The 21,166-nt window shown below is 56.1% G+C and overlaps 1 protein-coding gene across 5 annotated transcripts in view; it reads right to left on the bottom strand.

The window, feature by feature from the left end:
* Positions 1-21,166, bottom strand: part of PCDH1 (protocadherin 1) — a 58,078-nt gene that overhangs the window by 13,323 nt on the left and 23,589 nt on the right. For all 5 annotated transcript variants that reach the window (XM_032124633.1, XM_032124630.1, XM_032124635.1 and 2 more), the window contains exon 4: positions 12,590-12,809. In XM_032124633.1, the coding sequence (XP_031980524.1) occupies positions 12,590-12,809 (220 nt within the window). The remainder of the gene's footprint in view (positions 1-12,589; positions 12,810-21,166) is intronic.

Below are 21,166 nucleotides of genomic sequence, written 5' to 3'. Positions count from 1 at the left end.
GGGGAATGGCTGGATTTTAAGATCTCAGAGGTTTTTTTCCAACCTTAATTCTGTGCAAAGGGTGGTCCTCTCCCACCGGCTGCTCACGTCCTAATCACATGAGCCAGTATGAACGGGCAATATTTGAATTATTTGTAATTAATTTTCAGTTCTCTCACCTCACCTACAGCCACAGGGAGCACTCCAAGGAGCACCAGTTCACGTGCACAGGGATTTGGGAATACCAGCCTGGCTTTGTGAGCCCTCTCCGTGTTTGCTCCTTGGTGGCTGCCTCTCATTGTTGCCGGGTATTAAAGCTCTTGTGTCAAGGAGAAAAGAAGTGGCATTCGCATGTCTGCCTTTGAACAAAACCATTGTTCAGCTCCATCAACAATTTAATAATCCTTCCCTGGCAGGACAATGGATGGGGGGAAATTGTTGGTGCAGGGGGGCCGGGAGCCACAGAGCCAAGTGCTGTTCCCGGCCTTTGAAGTCACGGAGGTGTTTAAGTGACAAAAGAAATCGCAAGTTTATGAAAAGGGCTCCTCTCAACGAGGGGCTCTGCAAACAAAGGGAGCCGAGACCACTCGGAGGGAAGCAGAGCAGGCAGAAGGAAGAGCCCTTGGAAGAGAGTCAAGCCAAACCCCAAGGAAACTGGGAGAGGAAATGACAGTACGGATTTGCATGTGGACGCTTTGTTTCCTCGCCACGGATCTTTCCTGGGCTGCTTCCGAGGAAAGGGAGCACCCCTCACATCATTCCAACTCCTTTACAGCCTGTTCTGAGCTCGCCTGAGCTGTCCTGCAGACACTGAGGGGGAAGAGGCAGATCCCTGCCAGAATTTTTGGTGGCTGGCTGAAGGCTCAGGGGACAGGCGCTAAGTGCAGGGTGAGGCTCTTGGGCTGCGCTCAGGGGTGGTCTGTCCCCGATGGATGCTCACACAGCCCTGGATCCCAAACCCAGCCCCAGGGAACCAAACCCACCTGAAATCCAACATGCAGCAGCCCTGGGAGCGTTAGAGCAGGGACACAGTCGGGAAACTTTGGGGGAATGATCCCACACCAAATGAGGCCGATTCTCTGCCGACTGCACGGAGTTCCCGAGCCCAAGCCCCTGAACTGCCCAGCCCCTTTCTCTGCAGTGCAGCCGTGCCACAAAGCAGCTGAAAACGCTCCTTATTGACGCCTCCAACGCCCACAGACTCCCAGGCTGAAAATCTGCAGTGGGAGCACCACGGGGAGAGGTTTTGTGGCTGGCACGTGGCAGGAGCAGCGCCGGTCACATCCTCCTGTGGTGCGGGCAAAAATCACCCCGAGAAATCAACCCTAGTGCTCGAATTGGACCATTTGCCCTCCTGCTGTGATTGCCCACCGAGCCCTGAAAGGATTTGCTGCCCTAATGGCCAGGACTGGGGGGAAATCCCCTTCTCCTGGAAATGCAGGAGGGATCAGCACCACAGCAATCCGGCTGAAGGAGCGAACACGGGATATGGGGCGGTTTAGGAACGGGGTAGCCTGGTTATGGCTCATTTGGGAAAAAGCCCCGATCCTGATGAATATCTCTGGGCCCTGAGTTTGTTATTAGGATGGCAGCAAGAAGCCCTTGCAGGAAAAGCAGGGAAAAGACGGATAATCGCTTCCAATAGGGAATATCAACCTCCAGCTACCCCTGGGTGCTGCAGTTTACAGGCTGCTGGAGGAGAGACGCAGTAAAGTTTGCACCACTCGAGGGAGGCCAGCCAGAGGCGGTCCTAAAGGCTGCCATGAATAAAACACACTTTAAAGAGCCAGCCAGGATTACAAAATCCTAAAATCCAGGCGGGACAAGCGGGATACATCATCCCTCCCCCCCTCCCCGGGTCAGAGGCAGGTTGGCAAAGGGGATTTGCCAGCTCTGCAACCCCCAGAGCACAGCACCAGGGAGCAGCAGGATGATCACAAGAAGATTTGGATTTCACGGTCCAACGGAGATGGATGAGAATTTCCGGAATCGGTCCAAGGGCATCATTTTTAGCGGTTATTTTTCCAAAGGGAGGAGATGGCAAGAGCAGGTCCGCTCCTCATGCGAGGGAAAATGCGTGAGCAGCATGGAGCAAAACAGCGCGTGTGCCCAGGTAGAGAGCTCCGAGGGATTCGCGATTGGAGAGGTCCAGGCCAGCAATTGACCCTTTGAAGGAAGCCGTTCATCATCATTAAAGAGCTCCACGTCCCGGGGGACCCGGAGGCAAAACAAGCCCGGCGCTGCTGTCCCGGTGCGGGGTAGCACGGGGAGAAAACAGGGCTCCGGGAATGACAAATGGAATGCGTGTGGGCGGCTGGGTTTACCTGCAGCCCGAGCACGGGAAGGGCTCGGGATCTGCTCCTCAGGGAAGCTGATAGGGGAACAATAGCCTGCAAGTGGCATTGTTTGCGGGAAAGGCGAGATATTTGCCTTTTCTCACTGATGTTGCTGCATCTCTGTGGGGGTCCCTTCCTGTGTGGCTAATAAGCAGCAAGACGCCAGACGTGGAATACAAAAATTCCTTTGGCTTTGATTCGTTTTCATTCTGGATAGAGTCGGCCTTACTTTTGTCAAGGTCCCTGTTGTCTGGGTAATTTCATCTAGAGATCCTCAAGGAGCAGAGATCTCCACATCACTCCGAGTTTAATATCTGGGTTTGAGCTGGCAGATATTCCAGCAATAATTTATACAGCTGAAGAAGGGGGAAAAAAAAAAAAAAAAGATTACTTCTGTCTAATTGGCATTACACTAATTACCAGCAAAATACATCAGGCAAATAGCACATCTCCTCACTCTCTGTCATTTTGCATTCCCTGCTCCATTTTCTCTTTCCTCGGCAGCAATAAAACAACACGACAGCCATTCCGACATCCTGAGAACGGATCGCATCCTGACCCCCTCCTCCTGTTCCTGCTGCCCCTTGTTTCCTCACGCCCAGGCAGGTTGTTCTAACCCAGACACACACAGCTGACGGAGAACTGCTGTTCCCAGGAACCTGTGCATTCCAGCACCCCGCTCTTCCCCGCTGGATCCCTTCCCCAGCCTCCCTCATGCTCCTTGTCCAGAGGGTTCATGGCCATCCGTGGAAGAACATTTTATATCTGAATAATCAGAACACAGACTCCGTGGACAGTCACAGGTTTCACCCATGGGCCACCGGAGCTGATTTATTCCCGATTCACAGCATCCCTGCCAGTTTACCCCAAATGACTGGAAAAGTGATGTTATTTTAGCCTGACAGCACCAGTCTCGTGCTGGAGTAAAGGTGCCAAGTGTAAATCCAAGCATGTCCAAGAGCTGCCACGAGCAGAGTCCTCATCCTCCAGCTCAGTCTGACGTGAGCTTGTTTTCTCCTGGACCAAAGCAGCTCCCTGACAGACAAGAGCCCTGGAACAGAGCACTTTGGAGGGATCCTTCCCTGCTCTTGTCCCCCAAACCCAGGACTGAGATCTGGCTGTTTGTTTTCAGGGATACAGCCCTGGAAGGAGCATCCAGGTAGGACTCGATATCCATCAGCCCCTGAGAGGTTCTATGCTCCCACCAGTGAGGCTCAGCCTTCCTTTTCCACAAGGATTGAGGCTGAAATGCCTCACAGGGGTCATTTGGGAACCTTGCACCCCGTGCAGAGGCACAGCCCCCTCTCCATCCCACTGGGGACATCACACACAGACAATGTCCCTGCGTGTCTGTCCGGGGAAAACGGAGCCTTCCAGCCATGGACACATAAACTTCCCCCATTCCTGCTTGTTGGAAGCTTCTTGTCCTGCTCAGAGGTGCTGGAAAGGGAGCCCAGCTCCAGCCACACTGGCCAGGGAATAAGGACTGGGCACCATGTGGCCACTGTTGTGTCCCTGAGCGAAGCGTGCCCACCTCAGCTCCTGGGAAATGCGCCCTGGACGCTGAGCTCTCAGAAAAGAGAGGCAAACGCCGGGGCTGCCATGGTTTGATAACCTCTGAGGCACAGCAGCCCATCCCTGCTGAGGGCTCGCCACATCCATGACTAATGGGAGATTTATGGAGTGTCCTCTCGGCCGGGGAAGCGGAGCGCTGGCGTTACAGCCACTTAACGGAGAGGACTTCAAATCACGATGGATGAGAGTCCGTGGGAAGGAGACAGGAAGAGAGATTCTTTAATGGTGAGAGCACAAAGGATCAAATCCCAGGGAAGAGCCAACAACTGAGACTGACATCGGACCTGTCTCAACAGCAGAGCTGCCATTGATTTCACAAGGGACAGGGATGAATCCCTTATCCTCTATCTCCTGCCAACAAAAGGGATTTTCCATGTGAGGGATCCACACCTGACCGATCCTTCAAACTCAGCCACCTGTGATTTTTATGAGAAAGAAACTGCAGCACGGAGTCCACGAGAAGCTCAAACGGGAGACTTTGTAAGCTCCTCTGGCGTTAGGTTTAAATCCCACGCTAATGCAGGTCCCTTGCACGGGCAGAGGCACTGCCAGGCGGGTTTATGGAGACATTCCGGAGCACTGGGAGGCAGATAAAGGGGGAATAACTGCGGTAGATCACACAGGAGCTGGAAATGGCACGTCAAATTACTTCAAAAGGAGCTTTCTAAGGAAGCAGGTCTTTGAAAACAACAAATAGTCTAGGGCTGCTGAGGGATCCTGCCTGTCTGTTGCTTTTACACTCGGTGGCTTTTTCTGGCTTAGACGTGTTCTAAAGCTGAATGCCAAGCGCAGAATCCCTGCCTCCCGCAGAATCCCTGCAAGTTCAGCTCTTTGTGGAGCCACGGAGCAGGCAGGGTGGGAAAACTGCTCTGTCTGGAGAGCAAAAACGGCCAAAAAAAGTGACCCAGCAACACCTCAGCCTGGTCACTCCCCTGTGCAGCTGGCCATGGAGCTGTGCTGGGACAGCAGGATGGCACAAGGACAGGGATGAGCTGGCCAAGAGGGACAGGAGGGGACAGACCTATTCTGCTCCCAAACCACCCACAGTGTTGTGGCTCTTCGACAGAAATCATCCTTGCCATTCCCGGCTGTCCCCACCTGTCCAAAGGAGTGGCAGCAGCTCCCCAGTTCAGGTGAGTGTTTTAAAATGTGCTGGAAAACACCAAAGAAGAGCCTGAAGCAGCTTCACCCAACCCCTCACTCGGAGGAAACGTCCTCCTGGAGAGGAACATGGTCCAGGCAAAGAAGGGCCCCACCCTCCTGTTCCCATTGCAGATCTAATTCGGAAAACTCTTCCTGGAACTGGGTTTAACGAACTCGAGCTGAAGCCACGAATAGTTGGAGGCTGACGTAAACTATTTTTGGAAAATCGACTTTCTACCAAAGAAGGGATGTTAAGATTTGGCCCCGAGATAAGAATAGCTGTGCATGACCATTTGCATGGGCATTTGCATCGGAATTTGCAACCATTGCCAGGGAAAAAGAAAATGCCAAGTCCTGTGTGGGTTGGGTTCCCTGTTTTAATGTCACTGGGGTCGTGTTCTGCCAGGTGAGAACCTGTTCCCAGGCCTGCTGAGGTGGAATGTGGTGGAAAATGTTTCTGCCTTGCACTGGAGTTGTTCCATGACAGTTTGGCCTCCCTTGTTGGGGAGATGGGAAACCCTCCTTTCCCTGGGACAGCAGAAGTCGCCTTCCTTCGATGAGCTCATGTAGAGTTCCTAGCTAAAAACTTCTCAACTCCCATCTGTTTGGAGCTGATTCCCTTAAGAAAAGTCTCAAAGCTTGCCATGGAGCTGACCGAGCCTAAGAGTGGTCCCAAGGAGTGGGGCGAGTTTGGGGTCAGCAGCTCCCAGCAGGTTCCCCAGGCCTGGGGTCTCTGCAGGATTGCCCGGAAAATGCGCACAGTGAGGGCAGGGTCACCTCCCTGAGCTGTGTCACTCACCAAGCACGGGCACAGCAGCGTCCTGGGGAGGGCTTCCAGGTGGAAAGAGGAATAAAGATTAGGAGAAATGATGAAGTTTTCTCCATCCAGTAAATTCAGAGCGGGAGGAATGTGAAGGACACAACACAAGCGAGAGGACAGTCATGGATTTCCACCGGCTTGCCACCAGCAAGAGGGAATGGAGGAGATCCCAGCCCAGCCCAGGATGGCAAGGAACAGCGGAAAACTCCCAAAATCCAATCCTGAATGCAGCAGGCACACACAGAGCCATGGGGACCTAGATATTCCCCAAGAGAAGGCACTTTCCCACTGAAATATGGAGATTTTGTCTCTTGGGCGTTGACGCCGAGTGACTGCACTGCCCAGACCTTTCACAACCACACCACGTGGGCTCAGGGACAGGAATGGGGGAAAAAAAGCAACCGAAATCCAACAGGGAAATGTGGGTTCTTCAAATAACTGCTCTAAAGATATCCAGGATCCGCCAAGGATCTTTGGAGAACTCGAGGACAGCCTTATGTGTGCGCTACCACATAATCCTGCTGAGGCAAGAGAGGCAGATGAATTATTGCAGCTATTTCGGACAACGTCGGAAGCGAGGAGCAGCCTTCTTAGAAGGTCTTGAGAGGATTAAAGGCACTCTCAGGAGCTGGGAGCGATGTGCTCGTTCCTGGGGCAGGGGAACGGCCGTCTGCTGTTTACCCCAGGCTCCTGGGGACAATTAAGGAAGGTGACCTGGCTGGCATGGCAGGACAGCTGCTCTGCCCTGAGCAGCTCTGGCGTCAGAGTTTACCCAGAAAATATGGAAACGAAGGAAATAGGGCTGGAATTACAGCTCAGGCAGAAATGTTGAAACCGGGATGGGGCAATGCAGGGCCATTTGCAATCTGCTGGATGTTTTCTCTCCTGATAAGAATCTTTTCCCAGCGGTGATTAAGCAAATCAGGAGCCGGCTTTGGGGGTGAACCAACATTAAGTGTGGAAAGGAGAGAAGCTCCGGATTTCTTCTGGAGAAATGCAGGTGCTGAAGATCACTGAGGGACCCAGAGAGAATTTCCGGAGGCAGATGAGGAGCAGGAGATGGTCACAAAGAATGTGGACACCCTAAACCCGGGCAGGACTGGGAACTGCTGCTCAGGACAAAAGGAATTCCAGCCCTGGAGTGTTAAAAAGGGCTGAAGATCAGTTAGAAAAACCCCAAACCCACAATGTCTCAGCTAGAGAGGAGTCCAAGCAGCAACCAGGGCCAAGCTCAGCTGGGCAGATGCGTGACCTGCTGGATCCCAGTCTGCAAGGACCAGGAGCTAGCTGGAATCCCACATCCCACACCCCAGACAAAGGCATTCCTCAGCCTCTGCAACAAAGCAGAAGTGCTGCAGGGTACATTTGCAAAAACAAAAACCAACCCAACTCCACAGACTGCGAATGTGCCTGGAACTCTTTCTGCAAGACAAAAGGGACATTTAGAGATAATGCAGGAAAAAGAGAATAGGTTTTAAGATCTAGAGGAGCCTCTGTGCCAGGGAAGGAGACAGAATGTAATTTTTTTGTCCCATCTGTTGGCTGCGAGGAATTGAACAACAATCGCAGTGAGAACCTTAAAAAGCAGCTCATGACTGGCACTAAAGCAGAGGCAGGAGGCAGTGACTGCCCAGGGCTGCAAATCCATCCTCGTGGTGAGCAGGAAAAAGGGATGGTTGGCTCGGGAATCCTCTGAGCCATCCAACCTTCTCAAGGTGCTCAGAGCCGGGGGAGCTCAGCGTTGAGAAAATTCCAGGGAGAGCTCAGAGCCCCTTGCAGGTCCTAAAGGGGCTCCAGGAGAGCTGGAGAGGGACTGAGGACAAGGCATGGAGGGACAGGACACAGGGAATGGCTTCCCACTGCCAGAGGGCAGGGATGGATGGGATGCTGGGAAGGAATTGTTCCTGGCACAGGGTGCCCAGAGCAGCTGTGGCTGCCCCTGGATCCCTGGCAGTGCCCAAGGCCAGGCTGGAGCAGCCTGGGATGGTGAAAGGTGTCCCTGGCCGTGGCAGGGGTGGCACTGGATGGGTTTTAAGGTCCTTTCCAAGCCACACCATTCCATGATCCCACAGCACTGCAGGGTGCACGCACAGCCAGGTGCAGCCGTGTTTCCATGCCACGGTCACGCTGCGAACACAAACACTCCCAGCCACATCGTCCCTGCACCTGGAGCTGCTGTGCATGTCACCAAATGCTGCTGGGGGGCTCTGGGCCATCACCTGGACACATCCACCCCACCAAAAGCTTGTGGGCAAATTGGAGACCATGCAGAGAGGAAAATGAGCGGAAGGAGTGGAAGGCTTGAACTATAATCAGAAATGGAGGAAAGAGGAGGAGGGAAACTTCTCCCCAGACTGCCTCTGCAAGGGTTGCCAAAAAGCACCACACACATCCAAGATGTGCCAGATGTTGCTGCTGCCCAGGAAGGAGGCTGCAGGTCTGTGGTGGTGGCAGGAGCAGATGGCAATGGCTGGGAGGAGCGCTTGGAAGGGTGGGAGGAGAGGAAGAGAGACCCAGCTGCCAAAATCTCTTGCCTTGGCTCTGCTCACAGGGAGGGACTTGACTCAGTTTTCTTTCAAAGAGATCTTTAAATGTTGAGTTGCCTGAATGGGATCTCCGAGTACGCACCAGGAGAGGCAATTCTGGTGTTGTGGGACTCCGTGGGAAGAGAAGGGAGGAGCTGAAGCAGGATTTAAGTGTAGACTGGTGAAACTGAGGGGCAGAGAGCACCTGCCACTGGCACGGCTCCCCTGGGGTCTCGCACTCTGTGCTAACAAAGTGGGAAATCCCCAAAGGAAAGCTCCCAGCAGAAATCACGGGCTGGGATTTCATGGCCGTGTCGCACACGGGTAAGACAAGCTGCTCCTTTCAGCTTTGCAATGCGTGCCTCTAAATCTTCCCTGAAACCAAGGAAAACCTGGGCTGGCGGGGTTTTATTGAGCAGCATCTCCATCCATCCGCTCCAGCTGTGCCGAGGTGTTGGGAGGGGCTGGGACAGCACCGGGAAAGGCTGGGCTTGGCAAAACCAGGCAGGAGGGCTTGAAACCAGCTCTGCCACAAAGTCCCAAAGCTGAGCTCTGCTCCCACCTTGGACGTCAGCAGCAGCCTGGGCTGCGGCATCTGGGAGCAGCCGGATTCCTGCCTCGTGCCTCTGGAACACCAGGATCCCGAAAACGGCAGAGGGAGGAGCTGCCAGCTCATCCAGGGTCACCCAGAGCGAGCAGCCACCTCCGAAAAGTGCAAATTGCAATTTCCTATTTCATTCCCCACCTATGGCAGAGTTTCTTCGCTGGAACTGTGAGGATAAACTCGTGAACATCTGGGAAATGCGGACCCTACGGCACGGAGAGCGTCGGGAAAGCTCATGAGGTGGTTGTTAATTCCATACTCCGAGCAGGCTTGTAACTGCATGCATTAAAAATGGCATGGGGTCCCCACTTTAAATAACAGCCATAAAACAGATTTTGGGGGCGGAAAAACACGAATCAGAAATGCCTCATGCAATAAATCACAATTTCGGAAACGTTCGCACTGCACAGGGACAGAGGGAAAACAGACTCCATGTAACAGATCCTAAATTGCTCATATTTGCTCCTGAAAGCCTGCTCAATTCCCTCCACAGCCGATGGAGAGCGGCTGGCACTGTCCCCACCCAAGCCCCGCGTGTGTTATGGCAGGGCAGAGCCTCCACGGAGCACCAGAACTGCCAGGCTCCTTCGAACCCAAGGAAATCTGGGATCTGGGGGGGAACAGATGTCTTTGGGGAAAGCAGCGGGTGGCCAAGCGGGAGACTGAGCTCTGCTCCCAGCTCAGCGTGCCCCACCGAGGTGGGGAGCAGCCCCGGGAAATGTTGGGGAGGAAACAGCGGGCAGCGAGGGGAAATAGCAGCGATGCCAAACGCCTGGGATGACTGAGGAGCTGCCACGGCAGCGCCGAGCTCCTGGAGGAGTCTTCACCAGAACCGGCGTAATTCCTCCTGCAAAGGGCCTGGCTCAGCCCCTGCAATACAGCATTTTCCTGCAGTCTGCACAGCAGAAAGGGTCCAAAAAAGGAGGACACTGAGATGTGTGTTAATCAAGTGAAGAACCATCTACAAAGAAAAGGCATGGATCTGTCTTCTAGTTGAAAAGCTATAAATAGCCTTGCATACTTGCTTATCAGATTGGTTCGGCTGCAGGGATAATCTCCTGGAGAAAGCAATGGAAGCCCTGTTATGTTGGATATTTATAACCAGATGAAAGCTGAGAAAATGCACAGTCGTGTCAGCCTCGCGCTCGTGCCGCGGGATGGGGGTGCGGGATCCAGCGCGTCTCCGCGGTTTAACAGAAGGTCAAGAACGGCTTAGTCTGCCCAGCTTCCCAAAAACTCAAGATCTGATCCCTTTGAGGGGCTGGTGCTGCTGATGAAGCCAAGGCAAGGACATGGTGGGACAGTTCCCAAAAGGTCATGGTGATCCCGCATCATTCCTTCTCTGTAGGAAGCAAGACATGACCCTTCTCTGGACAAACGAGGTGTGTTTGGAAGCAGAGAGGGCAGGGGACGGAGCAAACACAACACTCCCAGCGCCTCCTAATCCCCAAATCACCTGTCCCAGTGCCAAGGTCCCCTCACAGTCTGCTTAGAGGATCACCACCCTGACCCCAGCTCCTCAGGTCTCCTGAAGTGCCGTGCCAGATTATCTGCGGAGCCCCAGGACCAGCTCGGGATAATGCTGGTGGAGTCCCCAGAGCCTTGGCCTGCCACGGCCTCTGCACCCAGTGCAGGTCAGGACAGCTGCTGGAGCCTGATTCCCAAGCCCTGCCATGGGAAGGGAGCCAATCCTGGGGGATGGAGAGCAGAGCAGGGTTGTGGTTGTTCCCTGGGAGCCCCTGCGGTGCCCGTACCACACATGGAGCTGGTGGTGGATGGGTGTGGGGTGATTCCCGTCCTCCTGGGAGGTGGACACACAGAGAGCACCTTGTGCCAAGAAGGGAGCTGGGTTTTAGGGCAGGTTTGTGATGCTGTGGGCAGGGAGCTGCTCCCAGGGGCTTCAGGCAGTGAGCCTTGGCCTTCCTCAGCTCTGCTCATCCCCACTGGGCACACAACGAACATCCCAAGGAACATCCCAGGACAGCCCTCTCTGCCCTCCACCTTCCAGGCGCTCCTCTCTCTACTTTTAGCCCTTCTCCTCCCTCATCATCTGCGAGTTTCCTGTCACATTCCAGGTCTCAACCTTCCCTCTTCCATGTCCATCATCACCACTGCCTCACCTTCAGCTCATCCACATGGCATCTCCTTGCTCACCACCCTTCCAGCCTCTCTTCCAGGTACTCAAGGACACTTGGGAAGCCCAGCACTGTCACCCTGTGCCAGGGCTCCAGGAATTGCTCCAAACTGCTCTTCCCAGGCAACTGACCGACACTTTTGGGAAGAAAGTGATCTGCACAACATTCCTAGACAGGGCAGTGCCTCATTGCAAGAGCAACAGAAGGATTTGGGAACCCCACTGTGCCTTGCTCCAATGGTTGTAACACAGAGAACTCCAGTGTTACTCCAGGAATAACCTGGGAATCGGGAAGAGACATTCCACTAGACCTGTCCATTTCCATAACACAGGGACCCAGCGGGTTTGCAGCTCCCCAAAAACCAGCTGAACACACGCTCAGCCACCTTCCCACCACACACACACCTGCCCCAAAATCAAGGATGCTCCCAGAAACAGGAGGAGACTTCAGGAGAACCCTCTGCCACCTCCTCCTCTTCCCTGCCAGAGGTTTCTTTGACCCTGCCACCTCCACAGCCACCTCCCCTGGGGACACGAGCACAGAAGGCAGCAGGTACGGGAGACAAGATGTTATGTGCACAGCCAGAGCCAAATCCAAGGAAGCGACGGGAGCTGGCCGGAGCAGACAGCTGGGGGGGTGGGCTGCAGCCAGGCGGGGCAGCACAGGGGCAGCACGAGCAGCACGGCCGCGGTGAAGCTGCGCCGGGGCAGGGGGGGAAGCGGCTCTCCCGCGGTGACAGCGCAGACACCTCCAGGGGTTCTCAGGGAAAGCTGGACCCCACCGGGAGGTGACCCGAGGGGCACGGTGACAGCAGGACACGTCACTCTGGGGTTTGCCACCACCACCACCACGCTCGCTGAGCCTCCACTGCACGGATCTCCTCAGCCCAGCCTGTGCCACTAAAGCTGCTCTGCCCTCTGCCCCCTGGAACTCCTGCAGCTGCGACCCCAAACACACGTGGGGAGCTCCAGCACGCCCCAAACCCCCTGTGGTGGGGACAGGCACCCACGGGACCCCTGACTGTGGACACGAGCTCCCCACAGGCTGGGATACAGCCGCTCTGCTCAGCCCTGTGCTGCCATCTCAGACCACCCTGTTGGGGCCCCTCTCTGTGTTGTTCCAAGCCCCACCTGTCTCCTGCCACACCCACCTGTCCCCTGCCACACCCACCTGTCTCCTGCCACACCCACCTGTCCCCTGCCACACCCACCTGTCTCCCTGACTCTTCCCATCCCACAGCTCGCCCAGACCTCCCCTCCCTCACCCACCTCTCCCCTCCCCACCACGTCCTTGCTGCTCTCTTGCTTTGAGCCTCACCTCTTCTCCATCCTCCCATCCCCACCAAGCCGAGCGTGGCCAGCCTGTCCCAGCCGAGCTCCATGTCACCCACACCGGGGACATGGATCATGGAGGACCAGGAGCCTCGGGTGCAGGTCCCAGGGGAGGGGACAGGCACGGGGGCGGGCACGTACCGTTCTCAGGGTGCTCCATCTCCCCGATGCTGCCATCGGGCGTGGTGCGCTCGTAGTGGTCCTCGGGTAGGGCCAGGGGCCCGATGCGGGGCCCCGACGAAGATTTGCTGCTGGGGGTCTCAGATTCCTCCAGCCCGCTGTCGTAGTAGCTGTGCTGGGAGGGGTCCTGCAGGTCCTGAGCCTGGCTGGCTGCAGAGAACGTCACTCGGCGATGAGGTAACTGCAGGCAAGAGAGAAGCTGTTGCATCACCCACCGAGCAGATGCAGGCAAAGGGTGGGGTCATCCAACCTGAGCCCATCATCAGCCCCTAGAGCCATCCTGACACACTCAGCACCAGGCTCCATCCCAGCCAAGAGCCCCCCATCACATGCAGGGAGCACACCTTGCGTGGTCCCTGGGGTCCCCCAACCCATCACTCCCTCCATGGCTCTGTCCCAGCCTCTTCTGTCACCCAGATGTCCCCTCCCATGGCAGGACGGCTCTGGAAAGGTCCCTCATTGGCACAGCCTCCTGAATCATTGTCCCCACCCTTCACCGGGTGTCCCCATCCTGCGGGTCCCCCACCCAACCCCAAAGCCCTGCGCGGCCAAGGCCACCCCAAAGCCTCTCTGATGGCATCACTGCCCAGCACGGAGCCACGGCGACATCCTCCCTGCCCTGCCAGCCCCTGGCCTGACCCCAGCTCCCATCCTCAGCATTCTCCACCCAGGGTCACCACCATCGCTGCTTTCGTGTGTGCTCCTTCAGCATTTCAAAGACCCCACTTCACACTTTCCCTCCCCAGCTCTGCTCACGCTCGGGGAGGAGCTCCCTGCCAAGAGCCATTAAGCCACATCATTATCCCGCTCCAAATCCTTCCACCAAATCCTTCTTTGGCGTGATTACCAAGGAGTGGAGAGGGTAGCACGAGTTCAAGGGGCAAGAGCAGGGAATGAAACACAAACACCGAGAGCAAGAAAAAGCCACCACGGTATTTCTCCACCATAAACGCGGGAAGAAGCCCAAGACGGGAATTATTTGACGGGGATCTGAAGGTGACGAGGAGAGAGAGGAGCCAACACATCGTTTAGGCTGAATACCTTTTTTTGTGCTGGTGTCTTTACTACAAATCAGTGGCAATCAGGCGTCCCACACACAGCGAGCACCAGCCAGGAAGGGGAAGGAATTGAGACAAACAGAGGGAAGGAACACAGAGGGAGCATTTAGATGAGCTGCTTTAAGGTTGGTTGGACCTGATTAAATTCACCACAGATGCTTAGAGACCTGATTTAAGTAACTTCCGAGCTGTTAGGGCTGGGTTGGTTTTTTTTTTTCCCCCTTTTCCCAAGACTTTTCTTTTTGGTTTTTTCCTGAAGAATTTGTAGAGAATCAGGGAGCTTCCAGAAGACTGGGAGCGAGCTAAAATAGCGCCTGTCTTTAATGACGAGAAAAAAGAAGAGCTGGAGAATTATAAAACAGTTAGCTTAATTTCAGTTCCTGGAAAAATACTGAAGCAGATAAAAGAACTCTTTGTAAGTACCTACAAGATAACAAGGAAATGAGTAACAGCCACTGTAGGTTTGTCACAAACAAACATGTCAAGCCATTGAACTCCTTCCTTTGAAAAGACAGCAGGCCTCGTGGAAGGAGGAGGAGCAGTCAGTGCTCTAGCTCGACTTGAGGAAGTTTTTCTTGACACTGTTTTAGCTGATTTTTCTCATAAGTAATGCAAGCAAACAGCGGAGGTGCAGCACGGCACATCCCTGCCTGGGTAACGTAGTGCGGGGTGGGTGCAAATCGTTTGGGAAGTGTTATTCCCAAAGGAATTACTGCAAAGAGCCCTTTCAGCTGGGATCATGGATCAAATTAAATCTCCGGGTGGTGTCCTGAGCCCATTGCTGGGTGCTGTTTTCATGAACTGCTGCCGTGACAGATGTGGGATGGACCTGTCACATCTGCACCCTCACAAGGAATAATTGCAGCTGGCTGAGGATCCCTGCACATTGCGGGCTGGGGATCCACCCACGGTGCCAACCTCCCACCCAAAAATGCAGCAGTGTCGGGGTGTGACAGCTCTGCTGGACGTCAGGAGGCTGAGCTGGGCACCACTTTGGAGGAGATGTGCCCCACTTCAGCAGAGAACAGAGAAGCAGTTGTTAGAAACCATGAGAAAATTTTTTTTAAAAAGAGAGAAATTGGTTCAGGGAAGAGAAGGTTGAGGGTGGCAAAGGCTGGAAAGGAGAAGTCTGTGCTTGGGACCACTGGCAGATAAGAAGGGGTGCCCTCCACCTGCAGCAGGGAAGACCAGGTTGATCACTATGGTAAAAACAACCCAGTGGTAGGTTTGGCCAAGGTTTGGCCAAGTGCAGTCACAGAATCATGGAATGGGCTGGGTTGGAAGGGCCTTAAAGCTCATCTCATGGGCAGGGACCTCCCACTATCCCAGGTGGCTCCAAGCCCTGTCCAGCCTGGCCTGGGACACTGCCAGGATGGGGCACAGGCACCCTGTGCCCATGGGGTGCCAGAGCAGAGGGTGCAATCCCTGTCATTAAGGCCTAGGCGAGCCCCTCTCGGGAGGGTTCTGGAGGAGCTGAGGACAAGGCAGCACTGCCCAGGTGCCGATCACCCTCCGGAGTGCCCTCTTAGCCCACGGGGAGTGTGTAAAGCCTGGCACTGCCCTCCCCCAGCCTCCCCTTGCACCCTGCCTGCCCGGCTGACACCAATTCCCTGCCTGGCCACGGCTCATCCCCAGCTCCGGGCTCCTGCTTTCCTTCCGTGCTCGTCCCAGCCCAGCCAGACGAGCCGGGCTCCGTAACACAAACAACCTCCCAGAGCCCGCCTGTGACAGCCACGATGCCTCCCCCGGGGGCTCCATCAAACAGCAGCGCTTTCACCTGAAAAACACCTCCTTTAAATGTCACCTCGTGCCAGGCAGCCCTCGAAAGGGCTCCTCTCACTGCAGGGCTCCCAAGCCCTGTCCCCTGCAGCCCCACAGGGCAGCGTGGCACTGGCACAGGGAGCGTCCCCCTCCCGCTGTGCCCAGCCCCACCAGCGGGTGCTCTCCACCCGCTCTGGAGTCATGGAAAGGCACGGAATCAATTTGCCTGGCTCTGGCTCGCAGAAGCTGGGTTTGGTGTGACCTTTCTGCGGGAGGTTAAAGAGCCTTTGAGCCGGCAGCGGCCTCTGCACAAGGAGCCGCTTGTGCGGTGCAGTCGGGACAGGCCTGAGCTTCTGTTCGAGGAGCCAAACACAGCAGGGCCAAGTCCCAACCTGCAAACAGCAAATCTGGTTTGGGGCCCTCATCTTTCCTCGCCCCAGTTTCTCCCCGTTCCTCATCAGAGGTGACCCTTGCAGCTGCCATCTCACCAGGGCCTCCTCCAGCGCCTTCCTGCCCCTCCAGCCTCGCGGCTTTTTCCACCTGAGGTCTGTGCCAGCCTCTTAACCCTGAGCGACTCACGCAGAGTAATCCATTTTCATCACCCCGAATCCATTTTCAAGTCAGCGCTTCCCAGGATACCAGCCAGCATTCCCCGTTCCTCCGCGCACAGCTTCGCGCTGGGCCGGCTTAAAATGCACTTTGTTTAAACGGGCCCAGTTTACCAAGCAATCTGGATTGCTCTGCATGACTGCTCCATCCTCAGCACCATCTCCCACTCCGCCAATCTCCGTGGCAGCCGCAGGTTTATCAGCAGTGATTTTAGATTTCCTTCCAGACCGTTGATTGAGGCGCTGAATGGCAGCGAGCACGGCACCGGCGCCAAGGAGCCGCTCCAGGAGAACCTCGCTCCACGAGGAATCCCAGCCGAGCTTTCCTTCTCTAAGCTCTGGATAAACCAGATCTGCCTCACAATGCCGTGCTGAGAATCCCAGAATCCCAGCTCGGAAAAGGCCTCCAAGGGCATCGAGTCCAAGCTGTGCCTGATCCCCAGCCCAGAGCACACTGAGTGCCACATCCAGGTGTTCCTTGGACACCTCCAGGGATGGGCACTCCAAACCTCCCTAGGCAGCCCCTGCCAAGGCCTGAGCACCCTTTCCATGGAGGAAATTCCTGCTGATGTCCAACCTGAGAGTTGCGTCCATGCAAAAGAATTAATAATAATAATGATAATAATAATAATGATAATAGTAATGATAAAGTCCCCATTATCAGCAGGCACACCCATCAGTCTCCAGCTGCTCTGTACCCAACACAAACCAGCTCTACCTCTCCAGCCCCGCAGGAACGCCTGGAGCAGACCTTGTTCCTCACGGAGGCCAGGACCATGCCTAAGGAAAGGTTTCAAAGCCGGGCCTGTCACGTAACACCAGTGCCCAGTGTCCCCTGCCATCAGGCACAGTGACTGACGTCAGTGCTATTTCCATCAGCCATTCCCTGCCTTAGCCATTAATCCAGTTGTTCCCTGGGGCTGCCGAGGACAGCGAGCACTGCACAGCCCCAGCCAGCTCTTCCAGCTGCTCGTGGCATCGCTGCCCTCCCAGTCCTGCCCGTCCCGGGTTCCCCAGCTCCATGGACACCTCAGAGCAGAGCGATCCCACTTCTCGGCATAAATTATTCCATCCAAACATGTCAAATATGTGTCTTTTGAACGCCTTTGCTGGCTCCCAGAGCATGGGCAGGTCCCACATCCTACGTTGTTATGTCTCAGCCCAGATGACGCCAACTATTTATTGAATACTTTTGCATTTTTCTCCACAATTAACAATTTTGCAATCTCCACTTGGGATTGACAGTTCCCGGATTCCGCCTCTTCCCGGCGCATTTTTTAAAGCACTCATTGTGGTGACTTTGTAATAATTGATTTTCCCCCAATGTCTTTGGCTTTGCTTGTTAATTTTCTACACTCCAGAACGACTCATTTCTCCTAATTGCTGTAACTCCCTCCTTTTACCCCCACAATTTATTGGTTTCCTATTTCCAACTGCTGCCACTGTGCTGGAATGGGATTTGGGGCAGAGCTGTCTATTTCCTCTGCTGAGAAATGGTGGCTTTGGATAAAAAAACCTCATTTTCAGGGCTTTCCAGCGCTCGCTGTGATATTCCTGATGGGGACACCTGTGCCAGCTCCACATCTGAGGGACAAACAGAGCCCCCGTCCCCCTCTTCCTGCGGGGATGCTCTGACGGGGATGTTCATCCCCAGGAAAATCCTGCATGTTCTGTGCTGCCCCAGCTCAGGGATTTTTCTCGAGGAGGAATCGCTGGCAGCTCTCCCTCCGATGACCCCCATCCTCTGTGAAGTGCTCTCCTGCCTTTTTGAGCCCGTGCCTGCTCTGGCCTCCGCGGATTCCAGCAGCAATGAACTCCCGGCCCATGTGCTCTCTGGAAAAGCTCTTCCCTTTGCTGCTGCCTCTGCTGCCTGCTCATTTTGCCTTGAACTTCTCCTACCTGCAGGGTTGTGAGGAAACAGCAGTAATTGCTCCTTGCTCTGCCCCTTTCCAATTCCACAAATCCGGGCGGCATCCTGCTCTGCCAGGTCCTCCTGCAGACACCGGGCAGGTCTGGCCAGCCCTGCTGCCCCTCCCTGTGCTCCATCCCACCCTGCTGCCCTTCCCTCTGCTCCATCCCACCCTGCTGCCCTTCCCTGTGCTCCTTCCAGCCCTGCTGCCCTTCCCTGTGCTCCATCCCACCCTGCTGCCCCTCCCTGTGCTCCATCCCACCCTGCTGCCCTTCCCTCTGCTCCATCCCACCCTGCTGCCCTTCCCTCTGCTCCATCCCACCCTGCTGCCCTTTCCTGTGCTCCATCCCACCCTGCTGCCCTTCCCTCTGCTCCATCCCACCCTGCTGCCCCTCCCTGTGCTCCTTCCAGCCCTGCTGCCCCTCCCTGTGCTCCATCCCACCCTGCTGCCCTTCCCTCTGCTCCATCCCACCCTGCTGCCCTTCCCTCTGTTCCTTCCAGCCCTGCTGCCCTTCCCTCTGCTCCATCCCACCCTGCTGCCCTTTCCTGTGCTCCATCCCACCCTGCTGCCCTTTCCTGTGCTCCATCCCACCCTGCTGCCCTTCCCTCTGCTCCATCTCACCCTGCTGCCCTTTCCTGTGCTCCATCCCACCCTGCTGCCCTTCCCTCTGCTCCATCCCACCCTGCTGCCCTTTCCTGTGCTCCATCCCACCCTGCTGCCCTTTCCTGTGCTCCATCCCACCCTGCTGCCCTTCCCTCTGCTCCATCCCACCCTGCTGCCCTTCCCTGTGCTCCATCCCACCCTGCTGCCCTTCCCTCTGCTCCATCCCACCCTGCTGCCCTTCCCTGTGCTCCATCCAGCCCTGCTGCCCTTCCCTGTGCTCCATCCCACCCTGCTGCCCTTCCCTCTGCTCCATCCCACCCTGCTGCCCTTCCCTCTGCTCCCTCCAGCCCTGCTGCCCTTCCCTCTGCTCCATCCCACCCTGCTGCCCTTCCCTCTGCTCCATCCCACCCTGCTGCCCTTCCCTCTGCTCCATCCCACCCTGCTGCCCTTCCCTGTGCTCCATCCCACCCTGCTGCCCTTCCCTGTGCTCCATCCCACCCTGCTGCCCTTCCCTCTGCTCCATCCCACCCTGCTGCCCTTCCCTGTGCTCCATCCCACCCTGCTGCCCTTCCCTCTGCTCCCTCCAGCCCTGCTGCCCTTCCCTGTGCTCCATCCCACCCTGCTGCCCTTCCCTCTGCTCCCTCCAGCCCTGCTGCCCTTCCCTGTGCTCCATCCCACCCTGCTGCCCTTCCCTCTGCTCCCTCCAGCCCTGCTGCCCTTCCCTGTGCTCTGTCCCGCCCTGCTGCCCTTCCCTCTGCTCCATCCCACCCTGCTGCCCTTTCCTGTGCTCCATCCCACCCTGCTGCCCTTCCCTGTGCTCTGTCCCGCCCTGCTGCCCTTCCCTGTGCTCTGTCCCGCCCTGCTGCCCTTCCCTGTGCTCCATCCCGCCCTGTCCCAGCCTTCCAGCCACGGGGAAGCCAGACCCAAACCCACAGCTCCAGTTTTGGGGCTCATCTGGTAGTAGCAGGAATTTGTTTTGGTGATGAATTTTCATGGGCTGTCCCTGACCTGCGTGGTCCTGGCTACGCATCCCAAACACCCCAACACCAATCCCTGCCTGTGCTGATTCCCTCTGCCATGAGGGCACGTTAGGAAAAATTGTATTGGGATAAATTTCTTCATGGCAAGGGTGGCATTGGAAGGAGGGTGGTGGAATCACCATCCCTGGAGGTATTCAAGGAACAACTGGAGGTGGCACTCAGTGCTCTGGGCTGGGTGACAGCAAATCTTGATGACCTTGGAGGTCTTTTCCAACCTTGATGGCTCTGTGAGGATTCCCACTCACGGATGCTGGATGGGGCTAAGGGGACCCCGCACTCCTCAGCCCCTCTGCTCCCTCCTGCCTCTTCCTTCCCTCATTCAAACATCTCCAGATCCATCAGGACCTGCACCAGGCAGATTCTCCTTGCTAAACCCAGGGAAAACAAACTCAGCCCAAACAAGAGCAGTGCTAGGAGGGAAGAGGAATTTGGGATGCCACCGTGTCCCCACAAACCCACAACATTACCCCGTGTGCAGAGGGCAGGGACCGAGCAGCAGGAGAAATTCCATTGTTCACAAAGGAAACCGTAAAATCCGCCCCGGGCACCCTTTTCCTGCTGGCAGGGACGGAGGGAGCCACCCTGCTCGCCCTCCCGGAGTGCAGTGGGGGAAATCCAGCCCTTGTTAACCGGCTCGCTGCTGATCCCAAAGCGGGATCTGTGTCTCCCGGTCTCCTCTGGCAGCTTCCAAAGGTTCCTGCGCCTCCCCACACGCCAGGAGCCTCCTCTCAGGCAGCTGCCAAAGGAGCTGCTTCCCCAACAGCCGCCACAATGCAGCAACTCACAGGGCCGGGAGTGAAAGGCAATGTCAGAGCCAGCGCCCGGAATATCAAAATAAGTGACAAGGGAGCCATTGTGGCACCCGAGTTACTCAACTCCACATGGATTCATGAACCCCTCTCCTTCACAAACCGACCTGGAGCGCTGCAACATCCCTGGGTACGGAGGGAAAGAAAGAGAAGCCCAGGGACCGTGCTCTGAACGCCCCAGAGCCAGCTTTCCGTGGGTAGAGGCTTGGGAATGATTTGCTTTGCCGGGAGAGGAGCAGGGCTCCAGCGCAGCGCAGCCTTTGGAGCAGGAGGCTGAGGGGAATATTATGGCCATGGAAACCAGGGCAAGCTTCGAGGAAAGCTGGAGCTGAATTGCCAAAACCACCCAGGGCAACGCTCAAGCTCCAGGAAACAGGACATGGGCTCAGCTCGTCCCTGAGCCGACCATTTTACCGCTCGTCTGAGCCACCGGCGCTTCTGCTGCTGTGCTGGGGCGAGGATGGAGCTGTGACAGCTCTTCCCATCCTTTTCCATGGCCCCCCTCGCAGAACACTGTGCTGCACTGATTTTTGGAGGAGAAGCCCCCCAGGAGCCCTCCCTGCTCGTTCTGCACCCACCCTGCAGGTGATGGGAAGAGCTCAGGGCGTTTCCGGGCACAGCAGCACCCTGAGGGACAGGGACAAGGCAAGCCCTGCCCTGGCTTGGTGTCACCTCCTGGCACCTACAGTTCCCCTCTGCTCTGCTCCTCCCCTTGGTGGCCTGGGGGTCCTGTCTGCCCGGGGGTCCCT

This window comes from Corvus moneduloides, chromosome 15 (assembly GCF_009650955.1).
Source record: "Corvus moneduloides isolate bCorMon1 chromosome 15, bCorMon1.pri, whole genome shotgun sequence".
Lineage (NCBI taxonomy): Eukaryota > Metazoa > Chordata > Aves > Passeriformes > Corvidae > Corvus > Corvus moneduloides.
The sequence above is the reverse complement of the archived record's forward strand: the minus strand, read 5'-3'. Positions and strand labels throughout refer to the sequence as shown.